The sequence below is a fragment of the Siniperca chuatsi genome, linkage group LG14 (genome assembly GCF_020085105.1).
Source record: "Siniperca chuatsi isolate FFG_IHB_CAS linkage group LG14, ASM2008510v1, whole genome shotgun sequence".
Classification (NCBI taxonomy): Eukaryota; Metazoa; Chordata; class Actinopteri; order Centrarchiformes; family Sinipercidae; genus Siniperca; species Siniperca chuatsi.
In genome coordinates this window covers 13,972,835-13,999,571 of record NC_058055.1, presented here as the reverse complement: position 1 = coordinate 13,999,571, position 26,737 = coordinate 13,972,835, and the positions used below count along the sequence as shown (strand labels likewise).

Here is a 26,737-nt window from a genome sequence, read left to right as displayed (position 1 = left end):
ATAATAGAAACAAATGATGTTGCAGAAAGCGAGGAGGGGGTGGAAAGGAATGGGGATGTGGGGGATTCTAGTTTGTATTGTAATGTGTAAGTATGTGTATGCATGTGTAATGTGCAAGTGGCAAACCCCTGGGGTGTGGGGGAGGGACAACTGGCAAAGGATCAGCGAGAGGTGAGCAAAGAATAGAACGAGCTGAGGGTTTTGGGGTGGTGGTGATGTGCAAAAAAATATATAGTAATGGTTTGAACTGGGTGTGTGTGTGTGTGTGTGTGTGTTTGTGTGTGTGTGGGTAAAAAAAATACTGTTTTCATACATTGGACAAAGGAAGGTGAGAGTACAAGACGGGGCAAAGATTAATTAAAGAGGCATTCTTTAAAGATTCGCATGTGTCAGTGTTCTGACAGAGTATATTTTTGGGAACATGGACAAGGCTTAAAAAGAATGTAGATGTACAATCTGGAGACGTATCATAAAAAATTAATGATGTGGACTCACTGAATGTTTCTGTGGCTTTCACAGTCAAGTTAAGTATAGCACTTACAGTTCTGTACTGTACACTGCTGTTCACACTTGCATGGTTTAAGTTCATTCATAGAGAAGCATTCATTTGCTTAATAAGGGCTGTAGCTTGCTGATTAATATAATTGTAATGACCTAGTACACAAAAATACATTAATAAACGGAAAAAAATCTGTAGCACTTCCCTTAAATTGACTGCACAAATTCAGCAAATGGATGCACACATACACACAACTGAAAAGGGTCTTTCACGTTCACTCCCCACAGGACAGGGAAATGTGTGTGTGTGTATGTGTGTGTGTGTGTGTGTGTCTCATCAGTGGAGGAGTGCCTCACTGTTGTCCTGCCTGTGACTGCAGGGGAGGAGCTACAACAAGCTCATTGCCACCTTCCAGACAAAGACAGCGTGAATTTGAGAATGTGTGTTTGCATGTGTGTTGACACTTCATTCACACTGATTTCACACACACACACACACACACACACACGCACTCACACAAGCAAACAAATCCTCTTACTGAGCAAAGAGAAGCCTCCAAATTATTTAATTATGAGTGCTCACAACACACGTTAGTGAAATAACTGCAACCTCTTCCTCTTTCTGTCATTCTCTCTCATCTCTAAACACACAAATTTGACTACTTTCACATACATGTTAGTATTCTACAACATAGAGACAACTGTGGAATCAGTTAGCACAATACTTTTGTCCAAACAAAAGAGAAAAGCAATAGGCCTACATGTTTAAAAAACAAACAAAAAAAACTTCAATACACACAATCAACATGAAATTCAGAGGCACAATGACATACTTTTCCTCCTCTCTCTCCCTCACTTCACTTCATCTCTATTTTCTCCTCTGTTCTGTCCTATAAAATGACCTTGAAGGTCGCACCGGTGCGCTACACTCATGGGCTTTGTGACAAACTGTCTTACCTACAGAAACACACACACACACACATACATACGTACATACATACATAAGCACCTGAGCCCAAGCACTAACACAAACACACACACTGCTGCGAGTGGCATTCCCGGCATAGATCTGCTGAATTGATCGCTGTTCAGACATTGCAGAGGTCAGATGTAATGAATTAATCACACATGCATCAGCATCTGGAACAGCAGCTACAGCAGACAGCGTGCAGTTACAAGCCAAGGCCACAGGCTCTGCTGCCCTGCTTTGATGCAGTGTCAATCTCCACATTAACATGTCCGGGAGGGATTGGCAAAATTTAGCAAAATGAACTGGAAGATCCATAGATGTGAGAAGTCTCTGATATTGGGATCGATAATGGCAGCAGACAATTCCAATAAACACAAAAATCACACTTTCCACACATATTTTATATTTTACCTCTCAGGGTAAAATCTATCGACCACATGTTTGGGCAGTGCAGCCAAATGCTAGACGGTGTGAACCTTTACACAGTTGGAAAGCTGAAAATAAGTACGACAATTTTAGTCAAGTAAACAAAATAAGTGATACACCCTAACAAAGACAGGAAAACTGCCCCCCGCACAGTCTCAATGACAACCTGATCATCAGACACCGATCAATCAGGACAGCTGAGTGAGAAAGTCATGCCCTCAATCTGCTCACCTTTATTTGATCCATCCCTTCCTGTCTTTCCTCTCCTCCCACCCCTGTCAGTAGCCTAAAGGTGAAACTGAGGACATGGGAATTGTTGAAAAAGTAACTAAAGCACATACAAATATTGTACACTTGACTAAGGCTCCTCGGGCTTCGCACAGGAGTTAGGAATGAGAGGTGAGGTCTTTATGTGTGCGTCTGCAGGAGCAGGGCAGTCTCATGCATGCCTTTATTGGTATAAATGAAGGTGAAGAGAAGAAACAGACAGAATTAGAATGGAAGTATTTTACAAAATGAAACCACCATATGTGGTAAATCGAGCAAAAAGATTTCAATATCTGAACATAAGTATATCTTTATTTCAACTTCACATTCTTCACATAGCGCCCACACTCCTCTTTCAAAAAGTCTGCATAACAGCCCTATAACATTGTAATAAAACTATAAAACAATTGGCATCTTTTCTTTCATTTTTTAAAAGAAAAAAACAGTTAAACATGGGGCTTTGGAATCTTTTTTGTTTTCATTTTTGTTTATTTTACTTGATGCCAGAAATTATTATAGTACAAACTCTGGCATTCCCAGAAATCTTACCAGACATTTCACAAATCTAATACAAAATTAAAAAATAAAATCTTACTTAAAAAATAAATACAAATTCCTTTAGAGTCTCTTCATTGTCACCTCTCAGTACAGTGGATCATAGCTGGAGTCAGGTCTAAAGCCTGGATAATCTATGTCTGATCATTAGCATCACCCACAGAGACTTGACCTGCTCCATCCATCACACCAACCTGCTCTTCCCTGTCTGACCTCACTCTCTCTCCAACCTATACTCTCCTTCAGCCTGCTGTTGTAAACTTATAGTACGATCTGCGGGTCAAGTTCCATATTACAGTCTGTTGCAGAAACAGGCTGTGAAATTTTACCCAAATTCCCCAACAAACTGCACTGCATTGGGCCTGCGAAAACAAAACGATTACATCCGTATCAAGCTGATAATGCTGAGCGAACCGAGTCAGCACCAAGATCCGAATCCTACGAGCAAAAATACGTGCGACACTTACCGATGCAGGCCCCCGAAGCATCTTTGCAAAAATACCCACAAGGTGTATTCAGTTGCGCGACTTACCTCCAGCTTTCTCTGGTGTTGATTCATTTAAGAATGTCGGTGAAATGCAGGAGTTGCAAAACCAAACACAAGCGTGTCTTTCCACTCTCTCTCTCTCTGACTGGCAGAAACAGTGCAAGGAGAGAGAGATGCTGCGGACAGGAGGGAGGGAGGAGGGAGGAGAGGTGCTGATGCTGCAGCCGACACCTGGCAGAGCATCCTTATGCTCCCTCAACACATTTGCGCTCTCTGCTGGATCATGTGAGAAGTAAGATCAGAAGTCTGCCCATGCTGTAAAAAAGAAAAGCTCGTTTTTGTTTACAGGAGTGATGCATGAAACATAACACTGACTTTAACAAAACAGTGAAACACAGAACAAGGAGACAAGCAAAAACACTCTAGGAATGCCTAAATAGGAGTGAATACCTACCGTTTAGTCTTAATATAGACACTGGTATTAAAGTTTCTGTGTGCAGGATTTTGTGTGATTGGGCATAAGCTTTTGTTTGTATATTTATATTTAAAAAAAAAAAAGATAATCCATAGTTTGCTTTCAGCCCCTCATTCTCAGTATACCTGGGTCAGATCGGTTCTTAACAGCAGATGGCGCCAAAGTAATACATTTCAAATCCTACTCACAGTGACTTTAAAATGTCCAGTGTGTAGGATTTAATGACATCTAGCATTGAAGTTGCAGTTTGCAACCATTTGAATACCGCTCCGATCATCCTCCCGTTCCAAGCGTAGGAGAAACTACAGTGGTCACAACTATCTATCTATCTATCTATCTATCTATCTATCTATCTATCTATCTATCTTCTGGGCTACTGTAGAAACATGGCAGTGCAACATGGCGACCTCCATGAAAAGGGACCCACTCCCCCAGTAGATATAAACGGCTTATTCTAAGGTAACGAAAACACAATCACTCTTATGTTCAGGCGATTATAGGCTACACTAATGAAAACATACTTATGAATATTATATTCCATTTCTGCCAATAGCTCCTCCTAAATGTTACACACTTTAATGTGAAATATAACAAAAAAAAAGGCCAATATCTGTCTTCTTTTTCTTTGTTAGAATCAGTAACATGTCAGACAGTTGTTTAGCATTTTAGCAGAAACCTGGAATGCATTTTATGCTGGTCTATTACATCTATAGGCTACAGATGTACAGTATCTCACAGAAGTGAGTACACCCCTCACATTTTGGTAAATATATTATATCTTCATGTGACAACACTGTCAAAATGACACTTTGCTACAATGTAAAGTAGTGAGTATACAGCTTGAATAACAGTGTAAATTGCAGTCCCCTCAAAATAACTCCACACACAGCCATTAATGTCTAAACCGCTGGCCACAAAAGTGAGTACACTACTAAGTGATAATGTCCAAATTGGGCCCAATTAGCCATTTTCTCTCCCTGGTGTCATGTGACTCGTTAGTGTTACAAGGTCTCTTGTGTGATTGGGGAGCAGGTGTGTTAAATTTGGTGTTATCGCTTTCATTCTCTTATACTGGTCACTGGAAGTTCAATATAGCACCTCATGGCAAAGAACTCGCCGAGGATCTGAAAAAAAGAATTGTTGCTCTACATAAAGATGGCGTAGGCTATAAGAAGATCGCCAAGACCCTGAAACTGAGCTACAGCACGGTGGCCAAGACCATACAGTGGTTTAACAGGACAGGTTCCACTCAGAACAGGCCTCCCCATGGTCGACCAAAGAAGTTGAGTGCACGTGCTCAGCGTCATATCCAGGGGTTGTGTTTGGGAAATAGATGTATGAGTGCTGCCAGCATTGCTGACCCCCCCTGCTCAGACCATACGCCACACACTGCATCAAATTGGTCTGCATGGCTGTCATCCCAGAAGGAAGCCTCTTCTAAAGATGATACACAAGAAAGCCCGCAAACAGTTTGCTGAAGACAAGCAGACTAAGGACTTGGATTACTAGAACCATGTCCTGTGGTCTGATGAGACCAAGATAAACTTATTTGGTTCAGATGTTGTCAAGCGTGTGTGGTGGCAACTAGGTGAGGAGTACAAAGACAAGTGTGTCATGCCTACAGTCAAGCTCGGTGGTGGGAGTGTCATGGTGGCCCTGGGGAGCTACAGTTCACTGAGGGAACCATGAATGCCAACATGTACTGTGACATACTGAAGCAGAGCATGATCCCCTCCCTTCGGAGACTGGGCCGCAGGGCAGTATTCCAATGTGATAACGACCCCAAACACACCTCCAAGATGACCACTGCCTTGCTAAAGAAGCTGAGGGTAAAGGTGATGGACTGGCCAAGCATGTCTCCAGACCTTAACCCTATTGAGCATCTGTGGGGAATCCTCAAACGGAAGGTGAAGGAGTGCAAGGTCTCTAACATCCACCAGCTCCGTGATGTCATCATGGAGGAGTGGAAGAGGACTCCAGTGGCAACCTGGGAAGCTCGGGTGAACTCCATGCCCAAGAGGGTAAAGGCAGTGCTGGAAAATTATGGTGGTCACACAAAATATTGACACTTTGGACCCAATTTGGACATTTTCACTTATGGGTGTACTCACTTTTGTGGCCAGGGGTTTAGACATTAATGGCTGTGTGTGGAGTTATTTTGAGGGGACTGCAAATTTACACAGTTATACAAGCTGTACACTCACTACTTTACATTGTAGCAAAGTGTCATTTCTTCAGTGTTGTCACATGAAGATATAATACAATATTTACAAAAATGTGAGGGGTGTACTCACTTCTGAGAGATACTGTATACTTGAAAATATACAGTACATAACACCTGAATGCACTTGCAATGCAAAAATCATAACTCAAGGCCCATTTACAAGCTTCTGCTGGAGCTTTCAGCTGCATCTCACGGTCTTCCTCAGTGGATGGAGTTTGTTCACTTGTCATGGAGATAGCTCTGTTGTCATCATCAGTAAGTATGGGACTTAAACCACTTCCTAGTCCATTGATACACTGAGCTATCTCCATGACAACTGAGCAAACTTAATCTGCTGAAGAAGGCTGTGAAATGTGATTGAAAGTTCCATTAAAAAGCTAGCAACTGGACCATGAGTTTTTGCAAAGCCAAGAATGAATGTTCATGCTCATTAGTTAACAACCATGTTGACAAAGAAGTCAAGTTTTTAAAAAAGTTGCAGTTTTGTACGTAAATGCAGGAAGAGGAAAATTATGCTCGTCTTCAATCAGGCAATGTTGAATGAGGGAAAATTGAACTACAGTGATGAATAACAAAATGAGAAACCATTCATGATGAGCGACAGACTCAAATAGACAAGACTGTTCTAGTGCTTTTTAAACATTTACACAGTTTTAAAACACACTACAGTCAGATAATGTAATCACAGCAAAATGACAAACATGAAGCAGCTGGTCATCACTGGTGATGGATTTCAAACAAAAAAAGCCTGCTAATGTGTGCCATGTTATGTAAAGGGGAAACTAAGGTCAGTATACAGCAGCATCAAAGGAGAAAAAAAGAGGCTTTTTTTAAAATTTATTCATAATATATATATATATATATATATATATATATTAGTGTGTTTATTTCAGAAGTAAACACTGAGGGTTGGCATGACATGAATGAATAACAAGTACTTATTATGCAAGAAGACAGATTTTCAAATTCACATGAATCCCTTTGATTCATCAGAAAATCAAATGTAAATTTCATGAGAAAAAACCCGAAATAATTACCACGAGAAAAAACCCGAAATAATTACCACCATCGATGTTCACATCTAACAAGGAGACTATAATATGAAACATAAATCTGTTGAATTGTTGTTATATTATGTTATACTGTGCATAGTGTTAGATTTCTTTGAAACATAACATTATGGATTTTTCATGTGCTTTGACTATCTGTGAAACTGCAAGTTTGTGATTAAACAATTATCAAAAAAGTAGATGTTGCTGAGTATAATTACTGCTTAGTTTAACAATTCAACAAGGTAATTCACATGTTAAGTACACAAATTACTAAAACCCCTGGAAAAGTCAGTCATGCACAGTTGATAAAAGTAATGCTTGAAGTACTAACGTGAGGTCACATTATTATTACACTTACTGTGAAAAGCTGCATTACAGGCAGCCCACTATGACCCCAAGGAACTTGTTTCTGCCACAGTCATGCCAATATCCTATTATTCTAGTTTTATAACTGCACTTTTTGTTAATAAGGCATTAATGGTTAAAGTCATGACAAATGAAGGTGAAGGCAGTGATTTCGCCAACCCTGAGGATTACGTTTCAGTTGCACTGATCATGTAAACATAATATATGGAACGCAATGTTAGACACAAACAGGGCAACATAATATAAGCCTTTTCTCCAATTTACAAATAATTTACTGCAAGAAATATAAACAATATCTTATATACACACAATCTTGATTACATGTTTCTTATAGACTGCTACTTTGCTGTAAAGAACTCCCAAAACCATAGTGAATGCACTTATGGGTTAAAACTAATGGGACCACGATATAAGTGTTGATGAATAGGTCTACATTTAAATGACGAATTAAACTTTTGTTAAAGGGGAACTCCACCAATTTTACACATCCACGTCTGTTTACAGGTCTTGGGGAGTACTACTACATAAAAAGTTGTGTAAAGCCTTTTGTGGATCCAGAGGGAGCTGAGCAGAGTCTGATTAATTGCTTCAAGTGATTGAGTTGGCATCAGTTGGGGCTGAAGACTACAAGTCTGAAAATGAAGAAATAAAATCTGGGGGTGTGGAGTTAGAAAGACGTGAGCTTACCAGACCTCTGTAGCCCGCTCCTCATCTCTGCTTGAGGCTAACAGCTCTACATTATCTGCTACTAGCATAACACACCCAAATCTTCAACTGAACTGTCTGCGATGAAGTTGCATTATGGGTAATGTAGGAGCCAGATTTTGACAAGGAAGAAGAATGCATGGAATAAGAAAGACGATATCTCTGGTTCTGCTGCAATGATGGTTATTTTTTGACTGCCCATTGTGAGTCCGACAATGTTATAGGAATGCTAAATCAGTGGAGTACTCTTAAGTTTATAAAAAGAGAAAACATCTAAAAGCATTAGATATCATAATGACAACAAACGTCATGAAAATAAAATGTATGTGTGCCGAAATTCCACCTGATCAAATTATTTGTAGGCTTTCACTTAAATTATAAATATTAAGTTGAATAAGCAACACTGGAAATTACCATGTTTTAGGAAGTGGGTAATAAATACATTAATAAACATGAGTAGAGGCGTAAAATAAATTGAGAACAAATACATTAATCCAAATTCAACATTTTAAGAAAAAAAAAAAAGGTCAGCCTGTATTCATTTTTGAAAAGAGAAACTAAATTATACAGGCTACAGATGCAAAAAGACACAGCAGCCAGCACTGTGAAAAACCTCTGTTGTCTAATGTTACATGACATTAACTGACATTCAGTAACTGTCTGTCTTCACCTGATGTTCAACATGTATCAGGATTCACATATCAGATTTCATGTATTTAACCAAGGGTGTTAAATATCACAAATAAGAGAGTGCATCTAAACAACTATCATTATTATTGTGAAGAGGATGTAAAATCAGGTATCTGTTAAAAAACTATTACTAGTCACATGGTTTGACAATTTAAAATGTTCCTGGTAGTCTTTAGACCGATTCACTTCCTCTGAATCTCTGTATCTCAGAGTAAGAACTGTCCAACAGGATATGTTGTTTAATGTCTTGTTACAGCAGTTTCAGACAGATCCATGGCTTATGATTGTCCATGACTGCTTCTTGCTAAGACATAAGCCTGGCATTAAAACCATACTGTATAACCACAACAGGACGCCAGGCTTTCACTTTAGCAAGTAAAAGCCTGGTACCTCAGATGATATCAATGCAATCCTTTGGACTTAAGATTGGACTCACAGAAACAGTAAGCCACAGCTCCCTGCTGGCCCACTTACACGTGCAGCCATTGGCCTGACCACCCTTTTCTGCTAGTGAACAAGGGTAATTATATCATTGACAAGCCAAGTGTGTTGCAGTGTATTGTGCAAGCTCTCACTTGTCAGGGAGGACTGTTAGAGCAGCATTTCAACATCAGTTACATAAGTGTTGGAAGGTTTAAGAGAATGTAGCTATTGGTACCAATCTGTATTTAATACTAACTGTGTTATCTGATTTTCAAAAGACAAAAAATGTATTACTGTTGAACTTTCTGGCACCCAGACAAAAGCTGTTACTACATGTGAACGGAATCCTACTGCCAGCAACGTAACCCAGATGCTCTTCAAAGAAGTAACTACGACCCATCGTGAAGAGAAATAAATACTATAGTCTCCCAGTATCTCTGAACCTCCCTGAAACACCGACATGTTTCGTGTCTCCAACATGACCCCCCCCCCCTCAGACAGCCAAGCGCTAACGAGCAGTTGAAGCTCAAGGCCAAGCAAAAGGGGTAACAAGCTTATTACAAAAAATACTGAAATAATAGAACATGTGAATTATGGCTTCAGAAATCCTGTTGTTCTACCCAGCAGTCAAGGGGGAAAGTCACAGATTTGTGAATTTGAGGTCAACGTTATTTATCATTACTTTCCCCAAAAGGGGAGTACTGCCAGTGATGGACTGGGAGTTGTCCGGTCAAAAATACTCTTTACACAGACAGACAGGCGTCAGGGCAGGTTGAAATGTATGCAGCATGTTCTAATGCTTCCTACAAATCTCCATCATCCTCTTCCCTGGCATGGATCCCGTAGTGCAGGAAGGCCTCCTTTTCTGGTGACATGGCCGCGGAATTGTGGTCGTGCTTGAAGCCGTTCATCTCTGTGTCTGGAGTCGAGCGGGCCATAGCGGCCTCAGCACTGTGATGAATGCCATAGCAGAAGTAGATCACTAAACCTGAAAAAGAAGAGCAAGACACAACATCAGTTTGTAATATAGTCTTTTTTTGGTCAACATTATGTTTAAGTTCTGAGGTACTGCAAAGTACAAGCAGAGACCGTTTTGAAAGCTCTCTTGGTTATGCATTATATGAAAGTTCGACCTTGATATTTGAGTCAGCTTTTAATTGCAAGAAACTACTGTCAACCTTTTAAATAATCATAATAATTTATATTATTTTTTAACAACATACATGTTTCATTTTGGCAGCCATCACTCAAAACTCAATTTCAAACTCTTTCCCGGATGTTTCAAAACAGCTCTTGGCACATGGGAGAAGTTTGCCCACAGGGCTCTCTGCCAGAAAGCCTTACAACTTGGTTAAGTTTCAGCACCAAAACTACTTGGTTAGGTTTAGGAAAAAAAGCAAACTTCTCCCACGTGCCAGTTCCTGCTTGCAACTGTGTTACCACAAAATGATGACATAATAAGGCTGACTGAACAGTCACTTTGTTGGACTGCCTATTTAAAGCTACCAAAGCAACTGCCAGTTGTGTTTAATTACTCTGAGACCATCTGCAGTGAAAACACAACCATCCTTTAGCCAGACACTCTAATGAAAGGTTTCAAAATCCTGGAAAGACAATTATGATGATAGAAATGGGGACTACCTACCTATAGTCATCCAGATAGAAAATCGTAACCAAGTGCCTCTGTCCAGCTGCATCATCAGGTAAACATTGACAAACATGCTGATCACTGGAATGAAGGGTAGCAGAGGAACCTAAAGGGTCAAATATCATGGCAGAGAAAACATAGCAGCTTGTGTTAAGACATAGCAAACATTAAGTGTAAAGGCCAGAGAAGTAGTGTTGAAAAAGATCCAAAAACTACTGCTTTTAATCCATACTATCCTACATAGATTGAATTTCTGGAATCAAACCTTGAAGGAAAGTTTTGTCTTGCTCTCAGGCTGTCTCCAGACGATAAAGGTGAGGAAGAGACACACCATGAAGATGACACTAAGGGCTATGATGTTCCACACAGCAGCGCCTCCCTGCACTGCCAGTATACTGAACACCAGTATCAACGTTCCTGCAGAAGTACATGCATTTTTACATTATTTCATATGTAACTCTGCACAAGTGCCATGCATTTTAACACTCAGGACTCAGTAAAGATATTTTAAATGAATCCACTGAATATTCATCTGGATTCAAAGCAAATTAAACTCCTAACTCTTCTTCTTAGTGCTTCTTTACCGAAGCACTAAGAACTCTTTTCCATTTTATTTATATTTATTGTATTTTATCACTGTATTAAAAAGGTAGGCCTGGTATGATCACCTACCCATGACAGAGGCACAGATGTTGACAGCGTAGCCTGACAGTGTGGATGGATCAGGGTTGTCTGGGAACAGGAGGGTCTTGAAGCTGAACCTCTCCTCCATACCAGGCAGGATGCCCATACTGGGGACACTGATCCCGTCGCTCAGCTCCACCTCCTCCTGGGTATTTGCTATCTGATACACCAGACTGGGCTGCTCAGGCTGGTACCTGACAAATTTAAACACACACACACACACACACACACACTAAGCTGTTTTACCATTTCAACTTTACTCTGTATTTACATCACTATAAAAAAGTAATAAAAACAATAAATAGTTGCTAGGGCCAGTGGTAATGCTGTGATAAGGAATGCATAGAGCAACACTAGTGCACAATGAATCTGCTTATGAGTAATGGCAATCATACTGTAACGTCAGCTGCAGCCACATTTTTAGCAACAGCAGTGCAAGTCAGTCAAAATTTGTCTGGTAGTATAAAATTAATCGAGTATGAAACTGCTGTCAACATGAATGCAGGGCTGAGTTTCACTGGTTGCTAAAAAGAGAAAAAATGTGTGGCAGCAGGAAGGTTGTGATCAAACTGTAAAGTGTTTCTGCCTCAAGCTGGACCAAATTCAACATGAAAATTACTCTGCTTCTCCGTCTGCTTGCCAGTGTGATTTCCACCTTGCAATCACGTATAAACTTTTGACAAGTGAAAAAGTATGGACAGGTCCCCAAACTCAATGTCCCTGGTTAAACTCTGTATACTTAAGTCCCCCCACTGACCTGAGCACCAGGACACAGGCAGCCACTAATGTGTAGGCCAGCAGCGTCCCTATTGACATCAGGTCCACCAGGTCCTTCAGGTCGAACAGAAATGCCATGACAGCTTTAAAGAGCAATAAAGAGAAAAGAGAGAGAGCGAGTTGGAAACAATGAGAATACCTTTGTTACTGAAAAAAATTGTTAGAGCAGACCGTAATGTGTTTTCAAGATGGTCCCCTGATTTTCCATAAACATGTCTGGGGTACAAATGGTTAGGTCTTGTGTGGTTATATATATTTATTTTTTTAGCTATGCTAGGTAGCTAACACGCTAAACTAAGATGGTTAACATGGTAGACATAACTGCTAAACATGAGCATGTTAGCATACTGATGTTATCACTTCAATCAAAGCACAGCTGTGTAGTACAGCCTCACAGAGCTGCTAGCATGGCTGTAGACTTTTTGTGTAGACTTTAAGGTCACATGTTTGTCATAGGTAGGAAAACATGATTTAAGTGGTACAGCTTACAACTAAGTTTAAAAAAAAGACTGGTACCTACTTCTGCTACAATACAACCCTTTACAAGTAGAAATGAAAAATACACAAGTAATAAATAAACCACTCTCTCTGTTTCTATTTGTGTCCCTAATTAGCATCCAATACTGACTGCTGAGAGAGGTCAAAGCTGATCATGCAGGTTGTACTCCTTTTTTGCTTGCTCTTGATTTTCTTTAATTCAAGTTTCACATCATCTAATGCCTTCTTCCTCCTCACTCACTTCCTCCTCTTAATCCCCCTCTCTCCTTCTCTTTCCTCTAATACAGGTGTCTGTTTTCCTCATCCCTGGTTATTTTACATTCCCTATTCATCTTACCAGACATAACCCCGGCAGTCACAGTGGACGTTATGGGGGATTTCCTCTCGCTGACGCGGGCTAGGAAGGAGAAGAGCAGGCCATCCCGAGCCATGGCAAAGATGATACGGGGTAGGGGGAACATGGAACCCAACAGGCTAGGGTGGTGTGGGGAGGAAAACATCAGATTGGGATGACAGTTGTAGGTATAGGGTAGAGGAACAAAGGGAAAGGAAGAATTGAAAAAGGTCAGTAGGGGAGAAACAGGAAAAATTAGCAAAAGGGGACGAACATGGAATATGGAATAAGGAATAAGATAGCAGTTGTGGATTTGGGGCGGGAGAACGTGCAACAGGATACCACACTGGCTGCAAGGATATTCTGATGCCAGCATGCAAACTTTTTCCCCTTAGATAGCAAATATAGTGCTCCACATGCTGTTACTCTCTATTACAATGTAAAAATCTTTGGTTACTTCGGCATGCATTTTAGTTTGGTATTTATATTCCTTTTTACACCACCAATATGCACATAGAACATTTCTGTTAATGATCATTGAGATCATTAAAAGATCTAGCCACTGATTCCCATGTTAGAGGAATAACAACCTGGACTGCCTCAACCAACTACAAAGACGCCTGGTCATGTAAGACAGGATTAGAGACAGTTAGAGATGCCCTTTCCATGCCGTAGTGCTGATTTCTGGCAGGTTTCCTCAGAATACCGTTAAAATGAAATCTGCAATTGGCAGGCCAAATCAACCCAGCACAGCTCAGCCCAGCAGCATTAAAAGAAGCCTCAGTGAATATGGATGCTGTTGTGAAGCATGCGTGTTAGTGTCTCACCTGCCCCTATGCCAGAGGTGAGGGTTGCAGTTAGCGGGGTTTTGGTGCGGGGGCTGATCTCAGCCATGAACTTGAAAAGCAGCCCATCATCTGCCATAGCCCAGATCACACGAGGCATAGGGAACATAGCACCCAGCAGGCTACCAGAGGGGAAGACCAGGATATATAGTATCCGCACTTACAGTACACCCACGAGAATGCCGTGAAACATATGAACAGAGACACCAGCTCACATATACAAGGAACATCATGCAGTATACATACAGTACATTTACACAACATAGTATATTGTATATTGTGCATAACATATATGGTAAGAATAATAGTGTTATGCAGAAACATGTTCAATATCAAAGCATACATCAGTTCACATTATTAACCTGACCTTAAATATACCATGCACACATTTTTAAATAAAGAATGTATATAATTCATAATCATCTATTATAATTATCTATAAGAGCAGTTATTTAGAGTATGTGCAAAATAAAGTATGTATGCATGTACAATAACACTACCATTACAAAACCATTAAAATTGATTATTCATAGAAATGCAGTTTATGGTGTCCTTTGATGACCTGAGTTAAGAGTTGCATAATCACATACATTCAATGATGGTAGTAGCAGTGCTCTTATTTTTAGTTAAGGGATCACATGCCTTCTGAAGTTAAATATACACTCACATAGTCACGCACCCACACACATACACACACCCACACAGAAATGTCTATATGTGTGTGCATGTTTATCTGAGAGAGAGAACTAGAGTACATAAGCATGCATTCAAAACTAACGGCAGACCAATGCAGGTGTGTGTAACTGCTTACCTAGTAGACAGAGCACAAAGAGAGCCTACAGCTACAGCATATTTGGCTCCTCCCCAGCCAACATATTTAAAAGCTACAGGCAGAGGGCTGTTGTTGTCCAGCAGGTAGTATGGCATCATGAGGGTGAGGGCAGCAGAAACACCAAAGTACGCTACAAAGCAGATGAGCAGCGAGGATACGATGCCAATAGGGATGGCTCTCTGGGGGTTCTTCACCTCCTCACCTAGGGTGTAGGCGATGAACAGACACAGATCAAGGGGCAAAAAAAGTACAGGTTTAATTATTTATTACTTCACCAGGTGCTGATATTTCTGTCATTAAAAACTCTTTTTGGCTTGCATTTGATTTTTTTTTTTTTTTTTTTTAAAAGGACAAATTTACATGCTATCAAACAGAAGACAATATAGAAAATGACAAAGCACATTATATTTCTGTCAGACACAAAGGACGCAGAACTATTTTCTGCAAGTAAACGTCTTATTAAAAAAAGTTAAAAAGTATACTTTCATTTGGCAGAGTATATTCTGCTCTTGAAGGTACTCTTCAATGAATTCATCTGAAATGAGACGTTCAGCGACTACATTTGACTACAAGGTGCTGATACTGTATTCAGGCAGGTAACTATAACATAGTTTAGAAGTTCAATCTTCATTTAAAACAGTAATTTGTGCAACTGTTATTACGTCAGACCCCCATTAGCAGCTATACCACTATTTGTTGGTAACTAGTGATTCACATTTTAATGCAGCTTTGAGCAGATTCGGAATTGTATATACACCATTTGTTCTTTTATGGTGGCAGAATTCCAGTAAACGTGGAAAACTGGGCAAACAGATGTATTTAATTTAATAATGTATTTAATCATTTTGCATGGTATTTTGCAACAAATTGAACAAGGAGCTTATTTTCCCTGTGCACCCACAAGACTGAAACACCCAACTATTCAGCTGCAGGTGATTACGCAACAGAGCACCTAATGAACACTCACGTCTTGTTCTGCAGTGAAATCACAACGCGATGATGGAGTGTGTATAACACTGTCTGGATCCTCTCCTACACCACTATTCATGACAGGTGACAGCTACTGATTGGCCCAGATTACTGGAAGCCATAAGCATAACAGTGGTAACAGTTGTGTGGATGTATGTGTGCCTATGTCTGCGTATGTGTGGAGGGGGAAGGGACCAGGGCTTCATGCCAACTTGAGGCAGCCAGAATACACACACACACACACACACACACACACACATACACATAGAAGATAGAATGGCTTTGGGCTGGCTGCGAGTGTGTGTGACAGACACGCCCTTACAAACAGGGTTAACTTCGCGCTAACCAATTAGAATTCAGGAAAAGGAGGGGTGGGAAAACCCCGGGGGCCAGAGAGCAGCCAAGCTGGACGAAACTCTCGCTTTATTACAACTCAGAGGCCTTGAACCAATTAAACAGAACTACATGCATGAAGACACACACCCATTCACGTGTGTAGATCTGCACAAATCTCATATAATGATTTGAACTTGCATCGCAGTACTTGGCATTCTGCCAAGAGCAAAATTGGGTCAAACACACTAAAATGCATCTTTGCTCTCTGCCCTGCCCCTGTTATGTAACACTCCTGGATGTTTAGACAAGCTTAGGATTGAAATGATCCCAGTGGAAGGGATACGAGTGGAACAAGAGGAGAACAAGGGCAACAGAGTGAGTATTTTCTGGTTTCATCCAGAACTGACCTGTGGTGGCGATGCAGTCAAATCCGACAAAGGCATAGAAGCAGGTAGCAGCTCCAGACAGGACGCCAGTGAAACCAAATGGCATGAAGCCGCCCACTCCTAATCTCTCTTTAGTTGGCAGGATGTCTGTCAGACTGAACAGGGAAGAAAATAATAATTTAAATCAGAAAATAATCTGTATTGGATGAATTTGTTGTTTTAAAAGGGTCAGTTCACCCAAAAACAAACATTCCAATAAAATCTGTTGGTGAGGTCTGTGGATTAGCTAGAGTAAATGAGACCCTTTAAGCTGAAAAATGTAGTATCAAATATAACATAGGATGTTTCACAGAACATCTTCGATATGTGAAAGAAGTGAGTGTATATGTCCATGTTCTTACTTGAGGCTGGAGTTACTGGTATAATTTGCATGTAGGATCTCTTCAGGGTCTATCTGCCAGTTCTTCAAAGTACCTTTGACCAGGCCAGAGACCACCATGAACAACAAGACTAGGACATTGATGCACGTGAAAACCTTGTTCACTATTGCTGACTCTTTGACCCCAAATGCCAGCAGACCTTAGAAATGGAGAAGACACAGAAAGGAAAAAGAAAATGAAAACTTGTTTTGGGGGAAGAGACAAGAGAGAGGGACAGAAAGAAAGAAACTCATTTTCCTACCTGTGAGGGTGAATATGATGACAACAGCAAACATGTCAGGATACTCTGCCAATATACCCGGTGCTTTCATGGACATGTACTCTCTGCAGAACTGCTCTATGCGCTTGCCTACCAACTCGTCGAAGGTAGCGCTCCATGCACGGGCCACACTGGAGGTACCTGAGATGGAGAAAGACCAGTTGAGGTAGATGTTGTGGTGTCTGTGACATTTTCCAGTTTTGTTACCAAGCTTTTGGTTCTGTTGTTGTAGGGGTTCACATGCAGATAGAGAAACAGAATGAGAGGATACAACAAACAACAAAAAGGAAACAACATAGTAGCAGCATGTTTACCAATGACATAGGAGAGGATGAGATTCCATCCAGTGATGAAGGCCCAGAGTTCCCCTACAGTCACATAGGAGTAAAGGTAAGCTGAACCTGTCTTGGGAACACGAGCTCCAAACTCAGCATAGCACAGACCAGCCAACACTGAGGCTAAGGCTGCTATCAGGAAAGACAGCACAATAGCAGGACCTATGGGGGACAAGTGATATCATATGATTAGAGGATTTAAGATTTGTCTCAGAGGACACCTTTTAATTGTTTACAGTAAAGTTAACTTACCTGAATTCTCTCGTGCAACAGCACCGGCTAGCACGTAGACACCAGCGCCCAGTGTGCTGCCCACGCCCAGGGCCACCAGGTCAAAAGTGTTGAGGCATCGGGACAGACGGGAGTCCTCTGTGTTACAGTTCACCACCTTTACCCTAAGCAATTGCTTTCCGAAACCCAGAAGCTTCTTCAGCGCCATGGATCACAGTCTGGCCTCAGGGAGGGGACCGGAGGTCGACTGGGGTTGAGAGCTCACAGGGGAGAGGTCACACACACCCTAATGGGAGGCAAAGGAGAGAAAAGATGAGGGACAATGTTTTCCTGAGTGCTTTGAAATTGGTGCAGAACTTTGCTCAGCTGGGGCCGAGCCAGCTCGGTCTAGAGCAGTGTTGGGGGTAACATGTTAGAGCTGTTGTACTGTATTTCCTTGGTCCTTTTGTTGCCACAAAAAACAAAAAGAGAAAATCCCTGACGCATTCGCACTGACCTAGTTAACTGGTTCTTTAGTTGCATGTTGAAACATGATGTATTGTAGGCTATATGAGCCTGTATTTTATTGTTTTCATAGAGGCAGCCATGCCTAATATGCCTCTACCCAGTTTGCTGTCAGATCGTTAGCAGCCAAAAGGCTGCACAGGTGCCACCTGTCAGGTTTCTATATAATTTCATGTACTTCAAATAATTCAACTTTTTTCATCGCAGCTGAATTGCAAAAAAAACAACCCCAATGCATTGTGCCCAGGTACCCTCTTGATTTTATGTTTACTTGTAATCAAACATAATTGTTAATAAAGAGCTGTAAATGGAATATTGCATCTGTCATTCCTGTTATTAGCCTGCAGAGTTACAGATTATGGGCTGTTGATGTCTACCATCATTGCATATCTCCTAGTCAACTGTAGACGTACAGTAGCTAGGCTACGCACCCTCTGGACAATATAACCAATATGCGCAAGGAATCACAAAGGGGTTTTAATTTTTGGTAACGCAAAAGTACTTTAACAAGTAACGTTTCTCAGTAGGTAACACTGTAACATAACTTGTTACTCTTTAATGGCAGTAATCTTGTAATATAAAAAGTTACTTTTAAAAGTAACGCTACCCAACATTGGTCTAGTGAAAGGTCTTTGTGAGAGAAATGTTCATAAGACAATTAGCTAATATTCTCTAATTGTAAAATAAATAAACAAACAAGGCTCTTAAATGATGAGGTCGCCGCAGGAGTACAAACTGATTCAGTATTATTTTGAACACAAATATACACCAAAAGTAGCCTGTACCATGCTGGATCAACTGGTCCATTAGCACATTGTGTTTGTGTGAAAGTATTATAAGTAATAACTAATAAGTAATATTATAAAGAGTACGGTCTAGACCTGCTCTTTAGGAAAAGTGCAATGAGATAACTTCTGTTATGAATTTGTGCTATATAAATAAAATTGAATTGAAAGTATGTAGAGGTCACACTCAAAATGACATCAATAAACACTGGTCGGACAGTGGTTAAGTGTTACACATTGGGTTTAGGGGGCTCACTTGTGCTTGGAAAACTTGTTGTAAGTAGAACACGGTTTCCTGGGATGTTACATAACACAACCCAAATCCACAATGTGTGACTGCTAGCCAAAAAACCAGGGGCCAATAGGGATAATCCATCTTATTGCTTTATACGTTGCTGACATATGTTACATAACACAACACAACTCACAGGAGAGGAGGCAGGGCCCTTGAACAGACTGTTCAACACAAAGAGAATCATAACTCATGACACAGAAAAACTTTCTTGAAACATTCCGTGGAAGCTCATCACATTGTGTTACTCCTACACATAGCAGAACAAACAAAACCTACCAAGACTCTTACTATTTACAGTCTCTGCTTAGGGTCATTCAATACAAACAAGGACAATCCACCATTATTTTCTGTGCTTGAAGTAAATAGAATTAACAGAAAGAAAATAAAATACCTGGTGGTGTGTGCTTACAAAAAAAAAAGATGGGAAGAAAGGAGAACTAAGATTCTCTGGGTCAGTAGTCTGTCCAACATCTCATGCACATTCCCAAGTGCTGAGCTCACATACTGAGAGGTATCACTTTATATTTGGAAGGAGAAAAAATATGGAGGGCAGTTGGAGTAATGGAAAGGGAAAAAAAGAGAGGGGAGGCGGTATAACAAAGTCCTGCAGTGAAGTTGTGCCGGTCTGGCAGAAGTCCAGTGGTATGTCCCATAGAAGAGAGACTGGGAACTGACAGTGTGACATGCAGCAGCATAACACCATGATCCTTTTCCAGATAATGGCTCCTCTCCAGAACCCACTGACATGAGGACACAACCCAGAAAAGGTCATGTGGACAGTGCAACAGTCATGTCACACCTCATGGAAACTTCCACATAAGGGTAAAGCTAAGGTGACGACCTTGTAGCCTTTTTTTTTTTAATACCCCTTTCCAGAAAACATTCAGGCTCAGATACAACTTTCCACATATGTATACTGGTATACAAACAAAGCTTAAATTTGCAGTGGTGTTTCCTGTGTGTTAGTTGAAACTGAAAACCAGTGACACTGGTAAATCACGCTCTCCTTGCCACCTCCTGTCAGACCCCTTCTCTCCACACAAAAACGGTGACAAAGTTGAAACTGAAAAACCAGTGACACTGAAAAAAAAACAAAAAAACAAAAAAAAACTGACAGCGTAAAAAAGTGACATGAAGAAAAAAAAAAATCAGAACATTATCACTATGCAAAAAAATCTAAATAAAATAATTTTTAATGCCTGTGTTTTATTTTTCAGTGAAACTTTTTTCAGTGCCAATACAACTTTTTCCAGTACAAAATGTTTCAATGCTAATCATTCGTTATTCTGTTCAGTTTTGTTTTCAATGCCAAATTTTATTTTCAGTGCCAAATTTTAAATACTACCAGCCACGTTATAATAGCTTATACAATAAAAAAATGCTGAATACAAAACCACAAATTCTATAATGTGGTTGAACTTTAGACTCAGCAACTATTTTCATAATTGATTAAATTGTTTTGTTTTTTTGGGGGAAAAAATGCCTCTTGGAGATTATGATGCAGAAATAAAATTCCTCCTAAATGAAAACTAAAATAAAGGGACAATAATTGTGTTTGCATTGCATTTACACATTATATAAATAGTACATTTCACATATCCAGTAAATGTAACTGCATGCTTAAGACGTGCAAACATAGAGCAAATTAAGAGAAATGTCAAATGTCTAAAAATAAACTGTAATGAAAATAGCTGGTTTGGTCCAGTTAATAACTGGACCAAACCAGCAGCAGTAAGACTGCTGAACCCATGCTTACATTATTATTGTGCCGAGATAAATATATAGCTGATTATTACTTGTGTGCCACATTACTGTAAAAACCGGGAAGTTCATTCATAAAACATATTCAAACATCCAAGTGTAATCATAAAGCACTGACAGGAACAAACACACACACATGCATGCACACAAAGTAGCCTATATGAACCACATGACCCCTCACTGACCGGGGTAGACAAGTTATGCAACTGCTGAGTCAAAACTGTCTTCTGTCAATACAATGCATCAGACCAAACAATGACACCTTAAACAGAAGGAAATCTGACAGTTCAAAACAGGAAGCATGATGAAATACACATTGTTAATGCTGCATACAATGTCAATGCTGCAGATCAATGTCAAAATGGCAATAACTTGTTCCCAGAATATGAAGATATACATGGAGTACTTACTTGAAACCACCTACAGATACGCTTCAGCTGACGATCAGAGGAAAGTTTGACAGACGGATTAAACAACGTATTTGTTCACTATTCTTCAAGCTGCTGTGAAGAGTGCAGAGTGTTTGAGAGCAGCCATTTTGAAATACAATCTGGAATCACATGGATTGGCTATTCCAAGCAACACACACACACACACACACACACACACACGTTGGCTGACCATGAAAACCTTAATAAATGTATTTTTTACAGTAATATCTCTGGATGCCCATAAACTCTTACATAATCACAGAGTTGCAGTTGCATAGATGCAAACAGTCACAGTAACCCAGTTTATTTACAAAAGCAGCAGCTTTTTGTAACAGAAGGCTCAGACAAGTGGGGGTAAATGGTGGCTGCATCCAGACAATCCTTTGTATTGGTGTAACCCATACATGCAAGTACATACATTCAAATGTCCGTGATTTGTTTGGATGCACTGTAATGAAATGATTAATTGCACAGTAATACCACAGGAATAAACACCAGCAAGTATAGGGATTGAAGTTACAAAGTTATCTTGCAAAATTCAGGCTTTCAGACACACATTCACGACACTGCCAGTTAAGAACTGATTTGGCAGACAGTTCAGCACATGAGCTGTGAAGAAAGCAGAGGCAGTGCCCCTCAGTGGGAGGGAGCTGATGTACAGGAAAGGGGGCGTGATCCTTTAGAACCAAAGAAAGTAGACATGAATGTGACACTGCTTGACTTTTAGGGATGCTAGGGCTGCGTTTTATTAGTCGTTCAACATGCCCTTGGCGTTCCATTTGTCTAAAAACTGAAGTGAACTTGGTGAGATCGACCCTCGGAGAGCTGAGGGAGTGAGTCAACAATGATGGTCACTCTGAGGTGTATATCTCCCACAATGCATTGCAGTTATGCTTTTGGTGCAATAAAATACATCCATGGTTAGGTGGCAGTAATGTACATAAAACTCCTGTTGCCTAGCAGCCAAGCAGATAGTTTTATTAAGAAAATCTCATTGATAGCTTGATATTTTACTGAAAAATGTCATAACTAATTGGAGTTAAAATGTACTTGGATTGCTGTATTGTGATTTTATTACCAATATTATTGGTAAACGCTAATTACAAAGTGCCTACATATTGTAATTATCCGCAGAAGATGCCTTTGCCTCATTGAAATGAGTCTGCAGCAATTTATGATTTCTGATGATATTTCTGAAAGCAGTATAGCGCTAAGCCTACAACTGGCGGTCGATCCATGCTAGTTTGGGCTGAAAATGTACAAGGGCAGGTGTGTTCGATCTTAATCCCCCGCTCCTCCCCTGCCCACTCTCCCTCTGCTCTCCAAGTGGCCTCCATGCTATGTATGCAGTTACGTAATACCAAGGGCTCAGAGGGTACGTGAATGAGGGGAAGTGGAACTATTAATGAAACGCAGCCTAGGAGTCCTTGTCAATACTACTACGAAATAACTGGATTTATATGGCAGTAATTTGATTTAAAGTGCATTTCCAAACCACCCCCCCAGAATAAACGTATATTGAACAGAGTAAGTACTCCACAAACAAACATCTACTCTTGTTGCCACTGTCAAATCATTCTGGACCCTGCTGACATTTCATTATTTTCATTGAGAATTTATTCTTGACATACCTGATAACAAAGGCCATGGAAATCCATATTAGACAATAGTCAGGTGAGACAATGGTTTTTACTTCTGTCATAAGGGATGGTAGTCAGAGGGATTATCAAAATGAAAAACATTTGGCCACACACACTCAAGCTTAGATCTGTAAGCATATACACCTTAAGGTGCAAACATACATACATTAGAGTGCACACAAGCAACTTTATTTCTCTGGCTGTTTCTCTGCCTCTCTCATTGAATTGTACTGCATTATGTTATTGTTTTGCAGTCATTTCGTTCTGCTATAAGCAACTGCTCACATACATACACTCACTATGGTTGTCTAGCTAACCGAGTGGAATTCCTGCTGGCGGTGAGTTAACTGAGGAGAAAGAACGGCATGCAACAGTGGAGTGTTGCTGCTTGTTGACAATTCCCATCTGTTCCAATCCCGTACGTCATTCTGTACACATGATGCCACCTAACTCTGCTAGGTAGACGTCATTGTATTAAAAGCATATTTCCCCAATGAACCGTCCAGAAACATTACTAATATCTGATTACTTGTTATGTTTGCAATAATGTCCTGGTGTGGTCTTAATTACTCAATTAACTTAGACAGATTGCATCTGCACATGTGAACAAAGTGGTGATGTGCTGCTGTTTGACCGACAATGATGGTGGCAGTTTTAAGCATACCCCACTGGGTCACCTTGAATTTGTCATGCATGGGGATTGCAACCATGTCTGTCAGGAACAGGGAAAAAGTGCCCTCCAACTGTCTGAACAGACACCAATCCCACTCTTACCCTCTTCCCTGACACAGACCAGATAAATAATCACATATTTTAGGAAACGAAAGATTGACCCTTTACCTCCATTCAGTTCTATTATTACATTTTTTTAAGTCAGGGACCAGCCCAATATAAACTGTTCTTAAGTAAAGATAAAACAGTGACGCTAAAACACTTTTTAAGCAAACAATGTGGGGACCTACAAGTGATTGAAAGAAATCCACATTTATTGATATCTCTGTTTAACACTGGAGTCTCTTTGCTGATGATTTGCTGATAATTTGGGTGGACCAACATATTATTTAATAGTTAAAAATTAAGATTTAGAAACAGTTTTTCTTCCATACCTGATTCCCCTGAGATAACATTTACATTTTTGTTGCAGTAAAAAAAAACAGGACTACGAACATAATTGTGTTTTTCACCAGACCATATTTGTGTACATTTGTATTCTGATATTGTGTATATTTTATTGTGATAGTTCATAAGAACACAGTGCAAGTCAGTTGTACGTTTGACAGTTCAAAAGCTGGTCCAAGTTATCGCTGCCCATTGAATACAAAGTTAATTCTCAGAATCTCAATCTGTTTCTATTCCAGTGATCACTTCCGTAAGCATGAATACACATTGTGTGTGTATTACTATTACCCAACATCATAATAAGCCCCAGATCCATGTTTTGTACACACTGCAATCTATTTACTGCAGCTTCAGTCGCTTACATTTTGCACACAGCTTTGACAAGTCAAAGTCACAAAACACCAACTGCAACTTGTTTCATGTTAACTGTGAGTGCAAACAAAAGCTACACACTGTTCAGAGAAAATACAAGTTTATGCTGGTATTACTAAGCCTACAGGCAATAAACATTCAGCCTGAAGGTGCAGCAAAGAGGAAACATGAAGTCCTAGCATGCTGAAGCCATCTCCAGAATCTCAGTGAACCTGGAAAGCTTCCACACACACACACACCCCTTCAGTGCATTTCTATAGGCTACATATACAGTCCTGCAGTCAGCAACTTGCCTGCTAGTGACCCACTTTCAGACCAGCTAAAGTTAGACTGACTGGAACTGGCTGAACTGCTGTCATCAAGATCTAAAAAGGGCAACTCTTGTTACTAAGTCATTCTTAAAATATGGCTAAATTTGGAATATAAAAAAATGCAGTCAGTTGTTAATTTAGCAATTATTTATCTCTTTTTGTCACACTTCAGCAATGTTAATGGGGTGTCACATATACTATATTTCCAGCTGCTTTTTCAAATGCAGAACGCGGGCGAGAATCCATTCAGCTGAGACAGGCTGTGTCATCTCTTTGAAATATCCATCGAACCGGATCACTGTACAGGCTTTATAACACTATGATGATTTACACTGTTCTTGTTGATCGTATGTTTTACTGAAACGGATGACTACAGTGGATTTGACCGTTCCACTCTTCAGGAGGAAAGTAACAGTAGAGTACTGACTCTAGTACTGGCACTTAAAACTGTACTGTCTAATCTATCATATTTTTGCTCTACATTTCAGACTGACAATGGTCATTTTCACAACACTCTTGCTGGAGTTACTACTTTAAATGATAGTTTTACCTGCAAACATTGTCTCTTAAAATGTTTAAACTACACAACAATTTTACTTTCTTTCAGGTTAGGACAGTACAGCAATAATCTAACCCTGAAGGTGAATTCTTCACACTTTGGCTTAAATGGATGATTTTCTTCAGGATTTTTTTCCATTACGGTACTTTTACTTAACTGTGAGTGAGTACTTTTTCCACCACTTCTGATTTGCTGCTTGCTCTGCACGTCAGTGTCCACTTGCTACTTTCACTCCAGTCATCATCACCACCACCAGCCTACACTGCAGCTCCTTACACGGTTACCCCCCCTTAATGTACAATCGCCCAAACTTAACTGCAAGGTACTGAGGTGCAAGTTGCATGAAAAGGACATTTCAGTTCAGCAATTCAGTTATATTTCTTCGGCTTTTGAAGCTGCATCCACAAGTATGCTACAGGAAACAGCAGCACTTACTATGAAGCAGTTAAAATGGGTTCTCGAGCATGGGGTTTACAGCGTGGCTGCGTTCACTTACTTATATTCACGCGCCCACTCAACTTTACGCACGAAAACGCGTTTCCCTGCAGCGCTCCAGCTGGTGTGTGTAATCTGAAAATCATCTAGCATGAGGTACAGATCTTAAAAAGTTAGTAATTACACATTGCAGAACTATTTGCCCGCATGTGGCTACGTAACGCAATGCAAAGTTGTATGCGTGGTTCTTTACCTTGTACACCCTGCGGGAGCGCATGAAGCAGTGATCCGAGATTGACAATTTCCTTGAGGTCTAAAAATTGGAAATGGAAGAAATCAAAACTGCGTTGACACACGGTGGTCGGCAAAGTTAAATGTCTCTCTTTACAGGTGGTAAGGAGCTATTTAAGATTTCGGGTTGCTCTGTTTAACGCGTTCACGTAGAGGAGGGGATAGAGGCAAACACGCAGCCCCGCCCGCTCATTACCATTACACTTATGCAATAGCCATCCGCCTGAAACTGCATTAGTGACCAACGGCTACAAGTGGCAACTGGCTGAAATCAACAACAAAATCATGAGTATGATTTCATATTAACAGACTTGTAAAAACTTTTGATAATGAGACATGCAATCGGCAACTTTGGAGATGTTTAACAAAGAAGGCATTCATAGCTGCTCCTCTGAAGCTCATTTCTTGACTTACAGTCAAAAATAAACTGGGCCTCCAGAAAAACTTTCTAAATCAGTGATGATTCTCTTTCACTCTCTAGAGGCCTCATTAAAAACTTACAAATTATTCTTCAATTGAAGA

General features: G+C 40.2%; 2 protein-coding genes and 1 long non-coding RNA gene across 8 annotated transcripts in view; 1 reads left to right on the top strand and 2 right to left on the bottom strand.

The window, feature by feature from the left end:
• mtus2a (microtubule associated tumor suppressor candidate 2a) overlaps positions 1 to 3,396 on the bottom strand; it is a 47,151-nt gene extending 43,755 nt beyond the window's left edge. For both annotated transcript variants that reach the window (XM_044222911.1, XM_044222912.1), the window contains exon 1: positions 3,249 to 3,396. The gene's annotated coding sequence lies outside the window, so the exon portion shown is untranslated. The remainder of the gene's footprint in view (positions 1 to 3,248) is intronic.
• A 3,135-nt stretch (positions 3,397 to 6,531) lies between these two features.
• slc7a1a (solute carrier family 7 member 1a) lies at positions 6,532 to 26,695 on the bottom strand. Of its 5 annotated transcripts, none has more exons than XM_044221865.1 (13): positions 26,178 to 26,695; positions 17,734 to 17,998; positions 17,461 to 17,643; positions 17,129 to 17,287; positions 16,849 to 17,026; positions 16,469 to 16,602; positions 14,736 to 14,958; positions 13,907 to 14,046; positions 12,228 to 12,330; positions 11,459 to 11,664; positions 11,052 to 11,203; positions 10,784 to 10,892; positions 6,532 to 10,126 (listed from the first exon to the last, which is right to left on the bottom strand). In XM_044221865.1, the coding sequence occupies exons 2-13, from the start codon at positions 17,918 to 17,920 to the stop codon at positions 9,942 to 9,944; spliced, it is 1,959 nt and encodes a 652-aa protein (XP_044077800.1). In that variant the 5' UTR covers positions 17,921 to 17,998; positions 26,178 to 26,695; the 3' UTR covers positions 6,532 to 9,941. The 5 variants fall into 5 exon arrangements, with proteins under 5 accessions (XP_044077800.1, XP_044077804.1, XP_044077802.1 ...); XM_044221869.1 differs by lacking the exon at positions 13,907 to 14,046 and adding an exon at positions 13,083 to 13,219; XM_044221867.1 differs by lacking the exon at positions 26,178 to 26,695 and adding an exon at positions 25,986 to 26,170.
• On the top strand, positions 15,479 to 17,812 carry LOC122888029. Its single transcript, XR_006380641.1, has 3 exons — positions 15,479 to 16,436; positions 17,379 to 17,536; positions 17,755 to 17,812. It is a non-coding gene; the product is annotated as an uncharacterized LOC122888029 (long non-coding RNA).
• Positions 26,696 to 26,737: the final 42 nt, after the last annotated feature.